Source organism: Rhinolophus sinicus, linkage group LG10 (assembly GCF_036562045.2).
Source record: "Rhinolophus sinicus isolate RSC01 linkage group LG10, ASM3656204v1, whole genome shotgun sequence".
Lineage (NCBI taxonomy): Eukaryota > Metazoa > Chordata > Mammalia > Chiroptera > Rhinolophidae > Rhinolophus > Rhinolophus sinicus.
The window spans coordinates 40730243-40747568 of record NC_133759.1 but is presented as its reverse complement, the minus strand read 5'-3'; the positions used below and the strand labels follow the sequence as shown (position 1 = coordinate 40747568).

The window sequence follows — 17326 nt, the reverse complement described above, 5'->3', positions numbered from 1 at the left end:
TCCTCATGGATTCTGGAATTATTCCAGAGAATGGCAAAAGAGGAGACACAGAGAACAAGACCGGCTATGGATGCAGGTCCATAATATCTTGGCCAATTCTTTCACATGTGATGAGCAACAGCAAGATTTCAATTTTTCGGATAAATTACAAATAAAATAATGGTAGATGATGAAAATGACTACTTCAGGGATTTTGCATATGAAAGGAAGAACATTTCTACTATGTATCTAGGTTATCTGCAGGGTAAAAATGTAGGGCAGCCTACAGAAAACTAGAAGCAGAGGGGGAAGGACATTCTAGTGCTATGATATTAAGAAGCAGGTTGTGGAAAAGACCGAAACTTTTACTACAATTTATTTTGCAATTATCCTTGCAATTTGTTTTCCTGATGTATGAAGAAAAAGAACGAAGTGCTGTGATAAAAGGAATGAAGTAAGGGAGGGAAACCTACTTTAGATTGGGAGGTCACAGAAGAATTTTTTGAACAGGGGGAATTGAACTGAGCTCTCGAAGACAGAAAAGGAAGTTGTTACTTTAGCCAGGTCATGAATGAAGAAAAGTATTATTACTGTAGGTTACATGAGTCAAGAGAATACAGAATTTGGAATTTTATCATCATCAAGATGAAAATACACAGTTAACACGGCAAGTCAAAAAAAAAAGATGAAAGAAAAAGGATTTATCTGTTCACTGCTTCTGAGAATTCACTTGGTAAAGGTTGAGACCTTTGGTTGTGTTACCAAAAAAGCTTAAGGAAGGCCAGAAGGATGGCGAGAGAGGAAAAGGTCAGTAACCAGTACCTACCTGCCCAGTAACCTAACGGAGTATATGGATAGCTGTATTTATACGGCTTACATAACCAAATGAGTCAGCAAAATGTCAGGTGTCAATGGGTCTCTTCTGTGCCCACTACAGGCAGCTAGGAAACTTGGCTCTCTCTACTGGTGAGAAGTGGGGTCCAAGAACAAGATCTGAGGGAGACTAAACAAAACAGTTACCATATCTTCCAACAATCCTTGCCTAAGTTAAGCTAAGGAAAAGGAAACCTTAATGCTTAGAAAAACATAAAAAAGAGGGTCTAACTTAAAGCAAATTAGAGCAAGGTGATTCCAGTAAGATTCTATGGATCTAATGTGACCTATTTCTTTAACTTATAATAAAACGCTTATTAAAGATTCCAAAATCAAGACTCTAAAATGTGCTCAAAGCAAAACCTAGATTTCAAAGGGAAAATGTCTGTCTTTCTTGGGGGTCCATAAATATTTCAGGGCTATTTTCTACAACTATCTTTACTCTAATAAACGCTACTATGTATTAATAATAACAGAAAAGGGCTTCACAATGATAGAACTGGGGTCTGGCAAATGAAAATATACAAATAGAACATAAAAGAGATTAAATCACAGAATAGGCAGAATACAGCACTAATAACCACTTGATATTGAAGAGCAGTGATAACGAATCCAAGACAAACACCCACCAACGCACAACTATGAAAAGAGCAGATTCCTCCATCCCGTCTTCCTCCACCTCCATAGTTATGTTCTCAGCCTATTACTATTACTGTTCCAGTGGCAACAATTCAGAGCAGAAAGCCTTTATTTTTTTTCTTCTCCACCAGAGGCCATAGGAAAAGCTGGGGGGGGGAAAGGGAGGTAAGTATGACTGTTCAAAGAAGGGAAAGAATATCCGTCAGACAGCATCCTTGGCTCTGTAAATTCTTGGCTTCTGCCTGTTCATGGATATCTGAGAAAACTTGATAATTATCTCTGAAGGTCACAACTGAATGACCAGAAATAATGTTTTACTTTCTGGCTCCCTTGGCCATCCCTTTCAATCAAATGTGAATCTGCAAAATGTTTTAGTTACTGCCAAGAGGCAGTTCTATGTAGCTGATACAGAAACAAACAAACAAACAACAAAAAAACACACAAGAAAAAACAAATCCAACAAACACAAGCAACACATTTATCTTACCAAAACCCCCTGTCAGGCAGTCTGCTGATTTTGCTTGCCACAAAGCTCATCCTTCATTTGTAAATTGGCCAGAGCAAGCTTGGATTGTGAAAACAAATCACAACCTCTTTTGGCCGTAAGCTCTTTCCATTTGTCCCAGCTTCCAAGCTGCAGAGGAGCTGTGGCACAGTCTGTCACGGCTGCACATACTTGGTTTCCGAGAATAACGCTGTAAATGAGGACAGCTACCACTGGGAATGCATGGCCCTCCCGAAGAGCCAGCTGAAATGAAGCTTCTAGTGGATTCCTGGGCTTCTCACCTTCACAGCCTCAGAGAAGGGCCTTTCACAGAGCAGGCAGGCACAGCCGCACCACATCAACATCCCTGCACAGCCCGCCCTCCGCAGTGGCAGTGCCGACCTCGGCCTGCATCCAGTGCCGGCACTGTCTCCTGCAGCAACTCGTAGACCTTTCTACATCTGGGAGCCTGGGAGGACTCTGCGCTGAATAAACAGAAAGCTGCTGCCAAACAAACATCTGTGTGTGTGTGTGTGTGTGTGTGTGTGTGTGTGTGTGTGTGTGTGTGTGTAGTTTGCTAGAGCTGCTAATGCAAATGAAGTTTGACTCTGAGGATGGAGATCACAGACAGTCTCTGCCTCTCTTCTCAAGCTGTGAGCATTTTTTACAGAAGACAAAAGCATCCAACTGGTTGAATTTAAAGCTACAGGGCCTTAATTCAATATTCACATTTGTCTTCTCATTTAAAAACCAGGTAAGGTTTAGAGAATAGCTTAAAGAAGGTTAAAAACATTCTAAATAAAGTAACACTGTTTCGGTAGCTTGGTTTAATTAATAAATATGAAGAAAAAACAATCTCCCCATGTTTTGATAAAAGACTAAAAGATTGCCAGAACAGATTTCCATGCTTTCCTAATGTTTCTTCTCTTATTTTTCACTTGAGGTTCACAAAGTCATTTAAACGAAAATTGAGCAAGAAAAAGAAAATTGAGCATGAGACGTTAAAGTCTTATTTACTATGGACAAAGAGAAAAACCGTGTCTGAATGAAAGGCACTGGAGTTCTCCAAAGTTTAAGCAACAGATTAAAACACCACAATTGTAAGCCCAGGCTCAGTCCTTGACCATTATATACTACTTACTGAATACTCATGATACTGCATTAAAGAACAAAACATCTTAAAGATACTATTCCTGCTCTGAAAATGTCACTTGGGGATTTAGGCAAGCTATGAGATCTGAGCTTTATTTCTTCATTTGTAAGAGTAGTGTCGGGGAATGCACTCAGGAAGAATTTTAATGATTATAAAATACAGTGTAGCATGTACAATGTATAATACCTAGTAACATTCCTCTTCGGTTAATATGGAAAGAAATCAGATATGAAGACAGATTGATATAATGCAGTGCAGTCATTCTATGAAACTACAACTGTGATAATTTCTGTTCTTTTACAGTATGGAGCTGGAAGCTCAGGCCAGCACAGCAGTAAGAGGGCAAAGGTTTTTCCAAACAGCATTCACTAGTTTCATATAGCATTTTTTCATTTAAATCAGATAAAGCCCTCTAAATTGAATCCAAAGCACCTTGAATGAATTTGAAGAAAATTCTGAGTTGAAACCATGGCTCCAGAAATTTCTCTTCTATCTCTAGAGGGACAGAACTCTGAAATTAACTCTCCAGAACAAATTAATGAAGAATTTTATGACGTAATACAAGTTTTGTCCTTGCTTAAAAATTAGCTTATAAGGTTTCAAAAGGGTAAATATGTTTCTACAAAAACAATGGCAAAATACCCAATCTTCCACCACTAGCATCAAATACTGACGTTTGCTTAATTCTGTTTACTAGGATTTTTAATATATCTTCTTTTAAGATAATCATACTCATTGTAGAAAACTTTGAAAACATGAATGGGCATAAAAGAAAGCAAAAATTATATGTAATCTCACCGCTCAGACAAAAGCAAACTAGATACTGTTATGAGGCTCTTTTATCCTCGTCCCTACCATGGAGATCAATGAAGCACCTTGAGACAAGGTGCCATAAAATCAAAACTGTCTTGATGGGATGAGCTACCATATGGAAGACAGAGGCCCTGAAGAGTTGCCAGGGTCTAAAGCAAACCTTGTGTATGAGAAATGTTCATTGTATATTTGTATGAGAGTCATGATTTTACTTTTAAAAAATGATCCTTACACAGTTTTTGAGGTTCCACTGAGATGCCAGCGAATCTACGTGAGTTGCCAGGTAAGTGCCCCTCACTGGCTGCGTTCGCCCAGGTACAGCTCTTCTTGGCTCCCAAAGTAAATCTCACATGGCAATAGAACTTTAATTTTGCTGACTTTCTGGTTCTCTCAAAAAAATTTGTTTTTCTCTTGCTGATTTTGTTTTTGTTCCCTATTTATGCACAGTTGATAAGTTACTGCTCACTGATGGCAGCACTGGTTGAGAATTTGATTTTTATGGTTGACCATTTGGTAGTCTCTGTTGAAGGGTGTGAAACAAAAAGAGAACCACTTTAAAGAACAACATTGGCTTTATATATGGAGCCAATGCCTATAAAGAAGCCCTCCCAGGAAAACTGACTGATGCCTGATTTACAAGGTCCCTGGTTTATAGGTGGTAAGGACGTTTACTTGCTTCCTTGTAAGCCTTAGCAAATATTGTGGACTTGAAGATGAGATTAACTCACCCAAATTTATCAGCACTGAGGGTGAAATCTAGTGAGAGAGTTTCTTAGGTGTGGTTTTCTAACCTTGGAATAATAACAGGTTTTTAAAAATCCAATCTAAGATTTTTTATGAAAAATTCCATATAGAAACAAATATTATAGCCTTAGTAGTTGCCCAAAACTGTATGGCTCTGGACTTGCAAAGAAATTTTAAGGATGTCTATATGACTGAATAGCACTCTTACTGCACTTACATAAATAATCAGGTCAAACCTAATGAGACTGAGAATAATCTTCGGAAAGTATTCATGATCACTAGAAGGATGGGAGATTGTCGGCAGAAATTGTGAAAAACTAAAATGATGGAAGGTTTTAAGTGTCCTTTCAGGGGAATGCCCAGTGTTTTCCTGGATTCTCTGGGGGTTATCTGATTGTGTAAAGGTGTGCATCTGTCTTTGGCTAGGTTATTTTGCAGCTCTGTAGAGATGGAAATTACCTTGTGGACAGTGTTGGTGATGCAATGCAAATAAATTATGTCTAGTAGAGAATATAGATTTCCTTATGTCCAATTCTCATTTGGACTGATTTTAACATCATACTGGTTCCCAATAACTAGTTAATTAGTGAGTTAAATAAAATCTTTGACACATGTTCATTTTGTATGAGTCATAATTTTACCTTTAAAAATAACCTTTAACATTTATATCCTTACCTTTTATTTCTCAAAGCATCTAATTAAAAAGCAATTCTGTAGGTGGAGTTAGCCAGCTGTAGCCTTCTGCCTATTTTAAAAGGCTCTTACAAAAGAGCTAAGAACTATTTTTAAAAGAGTTGTAAAGAACAAAAAACCAAAGAAGACTATGGATGAGAGATCCTACGTGGACCTCAATGCCTAAAATATCATCAGGCCATTTACAAAAAAAAAGTTTGCCAATACTTGCTTTAAAGTTCTAGCATCTCAGTTGGCATTGATAATCTTAATATGAGTGATTACCCTGACAATATAGAAGAGACTGAGGATTAAATCAGCATTTTATCAGGAAAGTCCAGTTAGGACCCAGACTGGGAAAACAGGCACCCCAGAATTAAGGAGCTACCCAGAGATGTATCAGAGATACTTTATTTGATGACACAAAAGGTTTCCTTAAAAAAAATCTAAAACCATTTAAGTGTTTGTTACTTTATAAAGAAACTGTTTAATACTATTCTTTCATTGAGTATGTTTTAGACATCTCAACACTGATTAAAGTTTACTGAATATACCCTTGGGCAGAAACAAAACTGAATACAAGTTTCGTGAGAATCTAATTTATGAAATAAATTTATATATTGCTGAATAAATACAACATAATCTGGGCAGCAACACAAAAAAATGACCTACTAAGTTCAGAATTATCTCTGACAAGAAGGTATTTTTTCCCTCAGTAATACAAACCGGAGGGAACCAATAGTTTCTTCATTGTGTTCAACACTGTCAAGTATGGGGGATGTTGAAAATTTCATAAGGAAATAGATTTTATCCTTCCAAAATTCCTGGGGAAAGATGTCTTTTAAAAACTTATTAACATATATAAAAGCAGAGAAGATAATGAATTCTGTGCAGTCTTCATTCAGCTTTAATTATTAACTCATGGCCCGCGTCCCCCCCTTCCCTGCAATTATTTGGAAGCAAATCCCAGACAAAAGATGTTCTTTATAAAACCAAGGCTAATTCCAGAGGCTTTCCCATATTATTAAAGCCTATTTCAGCTGTCAGACTTCATGAATACCACTTTATTTTTCGGATAAAATGCCTAATGTTCTCCTTCTCTTCCATCCTTTATTATATTACATTAATAAAGGATCCACTGGGGGAAAATGTCCGAAGACAATGGAGCTTGTTCTGTTCCTATAGAGTGACCTTCCTGACTGACTGGATAAGTTTTTCCCAAAATGGCAAAAGATGGGAAAAGTAGAGTCAAGGACGAACAATAATAAATCTAATAAATCAATTACTATCTGCAGTCCTAGATGACAGAGAATAGATTTGCAAGGAAGGCACTAACATTAAAATACGTCGTATCAAAAAAAAAAAAAAAAAAAAAAGTGTTGTATCAGTTGGTTGGGCATCCTCAAGGAGTAACTCTTCTCCTGCTCTCCTCCACCTTGAAACCACTTCAGCTAAAAAGTCCCTAACTACATTAATCTCCCACTGGGATTCAATAAGAGGTAGGTTTTGTTTTGACTTCAGCAGCTCTCTTTATGCATAAGCAAATCCCCATAACCAGCCAGTGGGTGGGGGAGCAGAAAAATGACAAAGCAAGGAACTGGAAAGAGTTTAAAATCTTTTGAGATTAGTATGGTCATATGAACCTCTAAGTAAGGCAAGTACTTTCTTTTTACTGCTTAGAACCAATTCTTTCAGGAAGGAGAGCAACACAGGCTTTTGCTTAGTGCCAGATCAGAGTTAGGAGGTTTTAGGAAGGAAGAGTGTAGGCACTGACCTTCTTTAGAAACGAGCTAAACAGCCTGTCCTGCTATCCGAGACACTTACCTGAAGAAGTGCAATAAGCAGCGAAGGTCGCTTATTTAGGCTCTGCCTACCTCAAAGGAATCATGCCCACAATGTCATCCACCACCTAAGGGGCTCAAAGGGGCTGCAGGGGCTGTTTCACAATTGCAAAGTACCACAAAGCCATGATTTATTTCATAAATTGAAATGGTATATAATAAAATAGTCTTTTTGATGTCATGAAGCAGAGTATAGAATAGTGGTCTCCAACATCAGGTCCACAAAAGGGTCAAGTTGTTTTCAGGATTTCCAAAGGCCCAGTGGAAACTGTACATTTCCTCACAATAAAGTTGTATGGGCAGATCAAAATGACAAATATTTAACTTTGTCTGGAATTAAAACTACTCCAGATGGTACCGCTGTATTAGTGCTATTCAGAAATGCTGACTGGCTCTTCGTTCTGAGTGGTTTTTTTTTTTTTTTTTTTTTTTAAGATTGTACTGGGGAAGGGGAACAGGACTTTATCAGGGAACAGTGTGTACTTCCAGGACTTTATTCCAAGTCAAGTTGTTGTCCTTTCAATCTTAGTTGTGGAGGGTGCTGTTCAGCTTCAAGTTGTCCTTTCATCTTAGTTGTGGAGGGCGCAGCTCAGCTCCAGGTCCAGTTGCCATTTTCTAGTTGCAGGGGGCACAGCCCACCATCCCTTGCGGGAGTTGAACTGGCAACCTTGTGGTTGAGAGAATGCGCTCCAACCAACTGAACCATCTGGGAGCTCAGTGGCAGCTCAGCTCAAGGTGCCCGTGTTCAATTTTAGTGGCAGGAGGCGCTGCCCACCATCCCTTGCGGGACTCGAGGAATTGAACTGGCCACCTTGTGGTTGAGAGCCCACTGGCCCATGTGGGAATCGAACCGGCAGTCTTTGGAGTTAGGAGCATGGAGCTCTAACCGCTTGAGCCACTGGGCCGGCCCCCCGACTTTTTTTTTTTAAGGAAAATAATATATGGTATTTGTAAACAAATATTTTCAAAATAGCAGGCTCATGAGGAAAAAAAAATATAAAGAGTTTTTGGTGGACAAGGTTGATTTAAGTTTTATTTTCTAAGTGATGTCACACCTTCAATGTTAAAACACTCAAATTTCGAAAGTATAAAGTAAATCATTAGAATATGCCCAAACATATTCTATGTCTGGAAAACTACCACCTGGAGGTTAATAGGTAGTGCTCTGTTACTATACTTGAGGCTCTCAGGAATAAAAAATAAACACAATTTTCCACATCCCAGAAAATATGAAAATTGCTAAAATGAAGAAAAATGACATTCGGTGGGCTATTTTAAGCCCATGTGAGAAGAAAAAGGATTTACCTCAATTTATTCTATCCAAAGCATTACCAGCCATAAATGTCTTGGAGGTGGGGTGGGGGAAGAGGGACAGGCTGGACAGATATGAAGCTATTACAATTGAAAATAACCTGGCTTTATTATTCTTTACTATTTAATTTTCCACTAAACTGCATAGAGCCCTAATGGCTCCAAATATTCTTTAGGAACAGCCATATGACTCAATATAGAGATACAACCAAAAAAGAGTAGAAAAGCAAAGTGAAGACTGATACTATAGGTATTAACTGGCTACTTAAAGAAATGTAACTCTTTCCAAACTTCTTTAAATTTACCATCAAAAAACAAGCAAACGGCCCGTTTTTCATTCCTTTACCCTTTCTTTTGAGATACCATCATATTACAGTCTTCTATTGTTTCACATCATTATGCTTGGACAATGTGCCATATTCTGTTAGTAAGATGGGGCTGGAAGGCTGCTGCTAGCAGAGGACATGGATTTGCCACCCTTTGGTCGTGGGACTTGTGTAATTTATGGAGCTTAAAATGAATCAATGTTTAGTACCTAAGAAATAGGGCTGGAAATTGCAGGGTTGAGGTTAGAGATTAAAAACTAGAAGGTGGGAGGTGGGTAGGCTGATAAATTCCTGGACATCCGATTTTTACAATTTAAGAGTTTTCACAAAGCATGATGTATTCTTTAAATATCTCTAGGCCTTCGATCTTGATTTCACTTGTCAGAATCCAGTAATAGATGCCATCATGTTCACTGGTCTGATTTTCTTAGGCTCAATCTACTTAAAATACTTTTTAAAAAGTCTAACATAAAATGACTTGTTCCAAAATAGAAGAGAGAGGGAAATATTGTTCTGAGGTTTCAGTATTCCACTAGAGCAGGGGTGTCCAAACTGCGGCCCACGGGACAACTGCGGCCTGCAATCCATTTTTAATTGGCCCGCAGCAAATTCCAAATATATATATAGTTTACTTAAATAAACCAGGTGAGGCAATATGTACTTCACCTCGAGTGAGTGGCCCAGCTGTTTGTGTATTTTACCTCATATGGCCCTTGGTGAAAAACGTTGAAAAAAGTTGGGACACCCCTGCCCTAGAGTATACAGACTTGTCACAGTATTTAAATGGGTAAATTAGCACAGGCGATTGCTTAAACTCTTAACTGTGAAACAAGGACCTATGGCCACAGGTCAACAATCTGTCGACCTAGTGAAACCACTCATAAAATAAAGCTCCCTAAAAGTAATATAAGACCAATTCATTATAATTATTTTAAAAAGGGGAGGGAGGAGAGACACACATGGAGGGCCCTACATTCACTGCTGCTCCCAGAACCACGTATACAGTGAAGGCTCAATGAATGTCTGTTGAATGAATTATTAAGAAATAAAAACAAAATTGGATCTCCTCAAATATATGCTTATTTTGTTTAAGTCTATAGCTAGTTGTTGTTGTTCTGAATTGGAACCTTCCATTTTTTTGGATTCCATGTTTTACAGGGCTACCTCTGATTGCTAGACAGTGTTTGTTTATGAATTAATATTAATTCTCTAAGGATTGAGTTAGTTTCTGAGATTCTACGGCCACGTAAAAAGTAGAGTTAGAAAAAAAAATTTCACGGAATTCCAAATTACAGTTGCAAAAGACCTTAAAGTGTAGTGTACCCTATGATTCAGTAAAACTAGAAATGTCTGAGGGAAAAAAATCATCACAATTAAAACTAGGACTAAGAAGCAATAAATACGAAAGACCTCAGTTTACAAGCCATTATTTACAAAATCCCTACGAAACTCTCATTTGTTCCTGACTTCAGCAGCTGTTCAAGAAATAAACATTTTCTATTTTCCCACAAACATGTTCTGACAAAATTATTTTTATGTCCTTATGACTTGATAAAAATTAATTTGCAAAACATTTTAAAGTTAAAATTGACAATTTGTAGACCACTAAGCTAGAGGGTTGGAAAACAGAAGTCCCAATTAAAATTTCTAATAACTTAATGCTTTCTCTTTCACATTGAGGGTAAAAGTTTAATAAGACAAATTTGTCCATGATTAATTGATAACAAATATTCTTTCATGATAACAAATATTATTTCAGTGTCTCTTTGTAAACAAAATTGAGATAGGGATATTGTTAGGCATTTCATTTACTCTTTTCAATTACTATACAATCGTTTTCTCTCAGGGTGTTTTAACTTGTAATTACATTGTTTCTGGTATAATATACTAATATTAAGGTAATATTAGTAATGCTTCCTTTCTAGAATTTTAAAATAAAAAAATGACTAAGACACCCTAATTTTTAAAATGTATTGCAATGTAACAAGAGCTATATCTGATAAAGGTTTAAAAAGACCCCACTAGGCAAACTCTTTTTAATGCAGTTATCTAAATCACTTTATTAACAGTTAGAAATTTGCTAGAGAACCTCGCAAATTAAGCAGCATTTAATTTATAGCTCCTGTGTTTGCTTTCTCTTTCAAAAAAAAAAAAAATGGCGTTAAGATAGTTGCCATTCAAGGGAAATAAAAGAAAAAATGAACAAATGGGACTATGTCAAACTAAAAGGTTTTGCACAGCAAAAGAAACCATCAAAAAAACGAAAAGGAAACCTACCGAATGGGAGAATATATTCGCCAATGATATATTTGATAAAGGGATAACATCCAAAATATATAAAGAACTCATACAACTTAACACCAAAACACCCCAAACAATCCAATTAAAAAATGGGCAGAGGACCTGAAGAGACATTTCTCCAAAGAGGACACAGAGATGGCCAATAGACACATGAACAAAAGTTCAATGTCACTCACCATCAGAGAAATGCAAATTAAAACCACAATGAGACACTGTGTTTCCCCGAAAATAAGACATAGCCAGACAATCAACTCTAATGTGTCTTTTGGAGCAAAAATTCATAGAAAACCCGGTATAATATAATATAATATAATATAATATAATATAATATAATATAATATAATATAATATAATATATAATACCGGTTCTTCTACTAATTTTTGCTCCAAAAGACGCATTAGAGCTGATTGTCCGGCTAGATCATATTTTCACGGAAACAGGGTATCACCTCACACCTACCAGAATGGCTACCATCAATAAATCAACAAACAACAAGTTTTGGCGAGGATGTGGAGAAAAGGGAACCCTCATACACTGTTGGTGTGATTGCAAATCAAATTGGTACAACCACTATGGAAAACAGTTTTGGAGGTTCCTCAAAAAATTAAAAACAGAGCTGCCATATGACCCAGTAATTCTTCCTCTGGGTATTTATCTGAAGAAATCCAAAACACTAATTTGAAAAGATATATGCACCCCTGTATTCACTGCAGTATTATTTACAATAGCCAAGATATGGAAGCAACTTAAGTGTCCATCAATAGATGATTGGATAAACAAAATGTGGCACATATATACAATGGAATATTACTCAGCCATTAAAAAGGATGAAATCCTACCATTTGCTACAACATGGATGGACCTAGAAGGTATTATGCTAAGTGAAAAGAAGTCAAACAGAGAAACACAAATACCACATTATTTTACTTATATGTGGAATCTAAAAAACAACTGAACAAACAAAACAGAAATAGACTCATAGAGAACAAACTGATGGTTGGCAGAATGGAGGGGAGTTGGTGCATTCAGAGATAAAGGTGAAGGGATTAAGAAGTACAAATGGTAGTTACAAAATAGATACAGGGATGTAAAGTACAGCATAGGGAATATAGCCAATAATACTGTAATAACTATGTATGGTGCCAGGTGGGTACCACACTTATTGGAGGGATCATTTTGTAAGTTATATAAATGTCTAATCACTATGCTGTATACCTGAAACTAATATAATGTTGAATGTCAACTGTATTGAAAAATAAAATAAAATAAAAAAGAAGTTGCCCTTTCCATAAATCACATAAATGTAGTATAGCTGAATCATATAATGTGATGACTTCTGCTTCTTATTTGAGAATACCACTGGATTCTAATTCTATGGCTCAAAATTTTAATTACTCTTTTCTACTGTTTGACACCTTCAATTCTGATTGAAGAGGTTGAACAGGACAGGAAGTATCTTGCAGCAAACCATCAGAGAGAGACCTTTCCTAGGCTGATATTTATCTGAGTTAGTACTCTTTTCACTCATTCATTCACTCACTCAGTTATGAATAATCAGTTATAATTTCCCCCAAAGATATAATGAAAAACTGTTAAGTGCGTCGCTGAAATCTAGATACCGTATGTCTTCAGAGTACCTCTCATCCACTCGTATAATCCTATTAAAAAAGGAAATGAGTTTAGTCTGGGATAACTTAGAAAATCTGTTTAATACTTTAGTAATTAGGGCTTCTTTTATAAAGCACTTATTTATGTACTCCTAACACAACACAACTGGTCTTTAATGGTAACAATTTAGTGAGACTGAAAATGTGTCTATTTTCCAAAGAATTAACAGTACCTAGAAAATACCTTTTTATACCTAATTTTAACATCAATAAAAAAACTCAAGCATTACAGTTTTACCTTAAGACTCAGTGTTTTTAAAACTTTAGACTATCGAGTAAATGTTAAAAGTACACCTATACACCATACAGCAATACCCATTTCACTGTACATTTTTTACTGATTTCAAATTCCAACTTATTAATTGGTAGGCCATAGAGATTAAGCTCATGTAAATTAAGATATGCTACTCTCACCTAAGGCAGGTTTTGTTCCTGCAAAATAATATGTAAATTAAAGCTTTACATGTGGAATAATATTGATTATATTTAATGATACGACACTGGACTTAAAACGGCTACTTAAAGGAATTCTAGAATGAATTCTTTTGAAAGCAAATAATCACCTGACAAGAAAACAATTCTGAGATGTTTCCAATTAAAATTATACCAGCTGGAGAGTGAGAGTCAGAGACAGAACAGTTGGCCTGTTAATAGCTGTGAACCAGCTCTGACAAAAGACTGCTCACATTCTTGTATATCTGTTGGAATTTAGGATTAATTTCCAGGTGTCTATTTCCATGATTACCCAAAGAGAGAATAGCCAGGCACCACAGAATTCCACAGACCTCCACTTCTTATTTACACATAAACTTTCCAGTCTGCTACCCACAGCTAATCCACAGGAGTGGACTCTTCTGCCTTGGGGAGTCTGATGCCTGATGGGCCTATCCCAGAACTAGCCCTGCTTCACCTCTCCCATCCCCTTTGTCTATAGCTAATGTAAATCCTTTCAGAAAGGCTTACATCTTTCTCCCCGCTACTTGATTTATAAAAATGCTTGCAAAACTCCAGTTACACAAACATGTTATCTTTCCTAACTAGCCATGGGGCTGGTGGTTTAGACTTCATGTCCAAGACCGGTCTTTTTCCTCCTTTCTTTTAAAAAGACTTAGCATGGAAGTTAAAAATCTTTTGTTTAACACACTCTACCCAAAGTTGTGACTGTCTAAATCCAGATTTTCTTACACACTACTAGTAATTCCAGTTTAAGTAAAATCCCTCGTTTATTTTCTGTACATAGTTTGTAATTGAAGAATTGTAATCAGTTAAGAAATTGCTTTTTAAATCTAATAAACTGACAAGAAACAGAATATATGCAAAGTTTGAGACCTGAGTCTCTGCCCATTTCTGAGAGCCTTAGAAAAATGTATTTTATTTTTTCAGAGCAGTTTTAGGTTCACAACAAAACTGAGCACAAAGTACAGAGTTCCCATTACTCCCTGACCTGCCACATGCAGTCTCCGCCACTGTCAACCTCCCCACCAGGGGGGTGCATTTGTTATAACTGATGAATCAACCCTGACTCCTTATCATCAAAGTCCATAGGCTACATCAGCGTTTACAGTTTTGACAAATGCATGATGACATGTATCCCCTATTATAGGATGTATCATACAGAGCAGGTTCACTTCCCTAAACATCCTCTGAGCTCCATCCACTCAGGTAGGAAGAAGGGGATGCAGAGAAGAGCCATAGGCTGGTAAGTGGACTGGGGTCAGGGTGGACGAGAAGATGACCAGAAGAAAAGGGTGGATAAGATTGCCTTATCCTTGAGAGGAGAAATCTGAGGCACAATGGTCAACACCTTTAGTGAGCCTTTCCGAATGGTGGGTGACAGGATGGGATGATCAAATGTAGATTCGAAGGGCGGGAATTTTTTTTTGTTTAGTTCACTTTTAAATTCCTAAGCACATTAATAGGTGCTCATAAACATATGCTGGATGAATGAGCCAGACTTAACCTAGAGTAAAACATTTAAGTTGAGCAGTGAAGGAGTTCCCTACTGATTGGTATCAGCCTCGAGAATTGATTGCAAAATCCTATCTCCAGGGGAAATCAAGTCTCTGAAGATGGACCCAAGTCAACACACATTTCTTGAGTGCTAGAAGTGGGAGGTGCTCAGAAGTGAGTAAGTGTCTTACACATTATCTAATCCAGGAGAGCAGCAGATGTACAGTTAGTCATGAGAACAGAGGGAGGCAATGCTCAGAAGTGAAGAAAGACGGAGACATGCACACCAGTGATTCCTCAAGCTGTCTGAGCAGGAGACTTTCCAAGAGAGAAATGCACAGGCGCCGTCCCAAACCTTCTAAATCAGACTTTCTAAGGTGACTCTGCGATCTGTTTTTTTTTTTCCAAAGTCTTAAAAAAAAATTTCAATTACAGTTGACATTCAATATTATATTAGTTTCAGGTGTACAGCATAGTGGTTAGACATTTATATAACTTATGAAGTGATTCCCCCCTGGAAAAATGTATTTTATTTTTAAAACCAATCTATACATGTCTGTTCATGTATATTCATATACATGATATTCACCTGAGCCTCCTAAAATCTAAAGATCTTGAGAGGTTATATTGTGAAACAGCCTTATTTAGTAGATGAGAAACCAAAGGTCCGGCATGTTAACTGAATTCCCCAAGTTCCTACCTAGTTGTGATAGGGCTGGGGCGATAAACCAGGTCTCTTGAGCCTCAGTCTCTCATGAGTATTACTCTCCCTTTTAGAGACCACTAAGGCCCTAGTGGCAAAGCAGTCTAGAGCCCTTGCCTCCCTCCAAGGTGAAAATGTTCACTTTGATCAGTCATCTGAGAACCACAGCCATCTGAGAACCAATAACCTTTGTGCTTATTCTAATCCTGCTTTCAGGCCCCAAATGAAGTAATTAATTGAATGTAGTTCTTTAGGTTTTGCTCATTGTTTGAGGTATAAACAGCGACTCTGGATGTCCTGCACTTGGCTTTACTTGCTATTTCTCCTTATCAAGCTCCAAAATTTAGAGATAATCTGGCATATAATTAATTCAGCAGAGAATAAGACTGAGTCAAATGATGCACACAATTTAATACAACATAAAATAAAGAGGCAAAAATTGGATCGTTTCATAAAATAACCTCTATTTGATAAAATATGTGCATTAAAATGTATGATAAATTTAAATGCAATGATGTAGAATGTAAAAGCAGCATAGTTTAGGAAGAAGTATGTAATAAAAGTTCCATCTTCCTCTGCTGTTCTCTTAAATTTTGTGACCTGGTTGGCAGTTTTGTGCTTCAAAATAAAAATGGAGCTTTTAGAAATGAAAAGAATTACCTGAAAATGCAGAGTTTTGGTAAACTTCCTCTAGACTACCCACCCCCCTATTTCATTTTCACATACCAACCCATGTAGTCTTTACTTCTTAAAGATTTGTTTTCAAATTAACAACTTCCTACTGTTGCCCACTCTGTTCCTAATTGCTCTTTCGTGAGTATCATCTTAGAGTATTAGAGCTTTCATTCTGAACACCTCATCTCCAGGGACAGCCATAAACAGAATAAATGAAAAGCCTTTATCTCTAGGAAACCTAAAAAAATTCCTGTGAACCCACCTGATAACCAATAAGAGAGGATAATATGGGCTCCAGTTCCTCAACAAGGAGGAAGGTTGCACTATCTTTGGGGACAGGGGGATGCCAAAGATATTTAACGTTGAACTTCAACTGGGCAACAAAACAAATTCTTCTCGTTTTTAAATTACAAACAATGTTATAATACATTTATATATATCTCTGTGAACGTCTGTGAATATACTGATGATGTAAATTCCTAGCAGTGTATCAGAAAGTATACACGGTTTTACACTTTGACAGAGATTACCAAATTGTCCTCCAGAAATTACAGCATATGTTTTACACTTTGACAGAGATTACTGTTAAGCCATATTTAAGCCAGGAGCAGAAACCTTATCTTAAAAGCCATCTGGCCCTTTTTTGTTTTTATAACTATTTATCTACTTTTTTTTTTTTTAATTGGGGAATATTGGGGAACAGTGTATTTTTCCAGGGCCCATCAACTCCAAGTCAAGTAATTGTCCTTCAATCTAGTTGTGGAGGGCGCAGCTCAGCTCCAAGTCCAGTCGCCAATCTCAATCTTAGTTGCAGGGGGTGCAGCCCACCATCCCATGTGGGAATTGAACCAGTAACCTTGTTGTTAAGACCTTGCGCTCTAACCCACTGAACCATCCGGCTGCCTCAAAAGCCATCTTGTCTTGATCCTGTCTTGCCGTTATCTCCTAGGGGCCTGTGATCAGCACGCCTGAATGGTCTGGACGGCGACCTGGGACCAGGATATGGAGCTGGTGGGCTTGGTCATGGCCTGAAACCCTTTGTTGTTGAAGGGGGAACAGCCTCGTTCACCCCCTCCTATAAAACTCCACACCCCTCTTTGCTCGGGGAGGTTATGATCTTTTCCCTCTGCTCTCGCCTGACCTCCTGCTGCTCAAATGCGCCAAATCAATTCTGATACGTAGACCAATCTTGGT

The 17326-nt window shown here is 37.5% G+C and overlaps 1 protein-coding gene across 19 annotated transcripts in view; it reads right to left on the bottom strand.

Moving 5' to 3' along the window:
* TMCC1 (transmembrane and coiled-coil domain family 1) overlaps positions 1–17326 on the bottom strand; it is a 177099-nt gene that overhangs the window by 35432 nt on the left and 124341 nt on the right. The window contains exon 1 of one of the 19 annotated variants that reach the window (XM_019746851.2): positions 2278–2486. The exons of 17 other annotated variants lie outside the window; for them this stretch is intronic. In XM_019746851.2, coding sequence (XP_019602410.1) covers positions 2278–2340 — 63 coding nt within the window. In that variant the 5' untranslated portion in view covers positions 2341–2486. Of the gene's footprint in view, positions 1–1978; positions 2487–17326 lie in introns of those variants that run through there. One more of the 19 variants, XM_074312958.1, reaches the window with a different exon arrangement.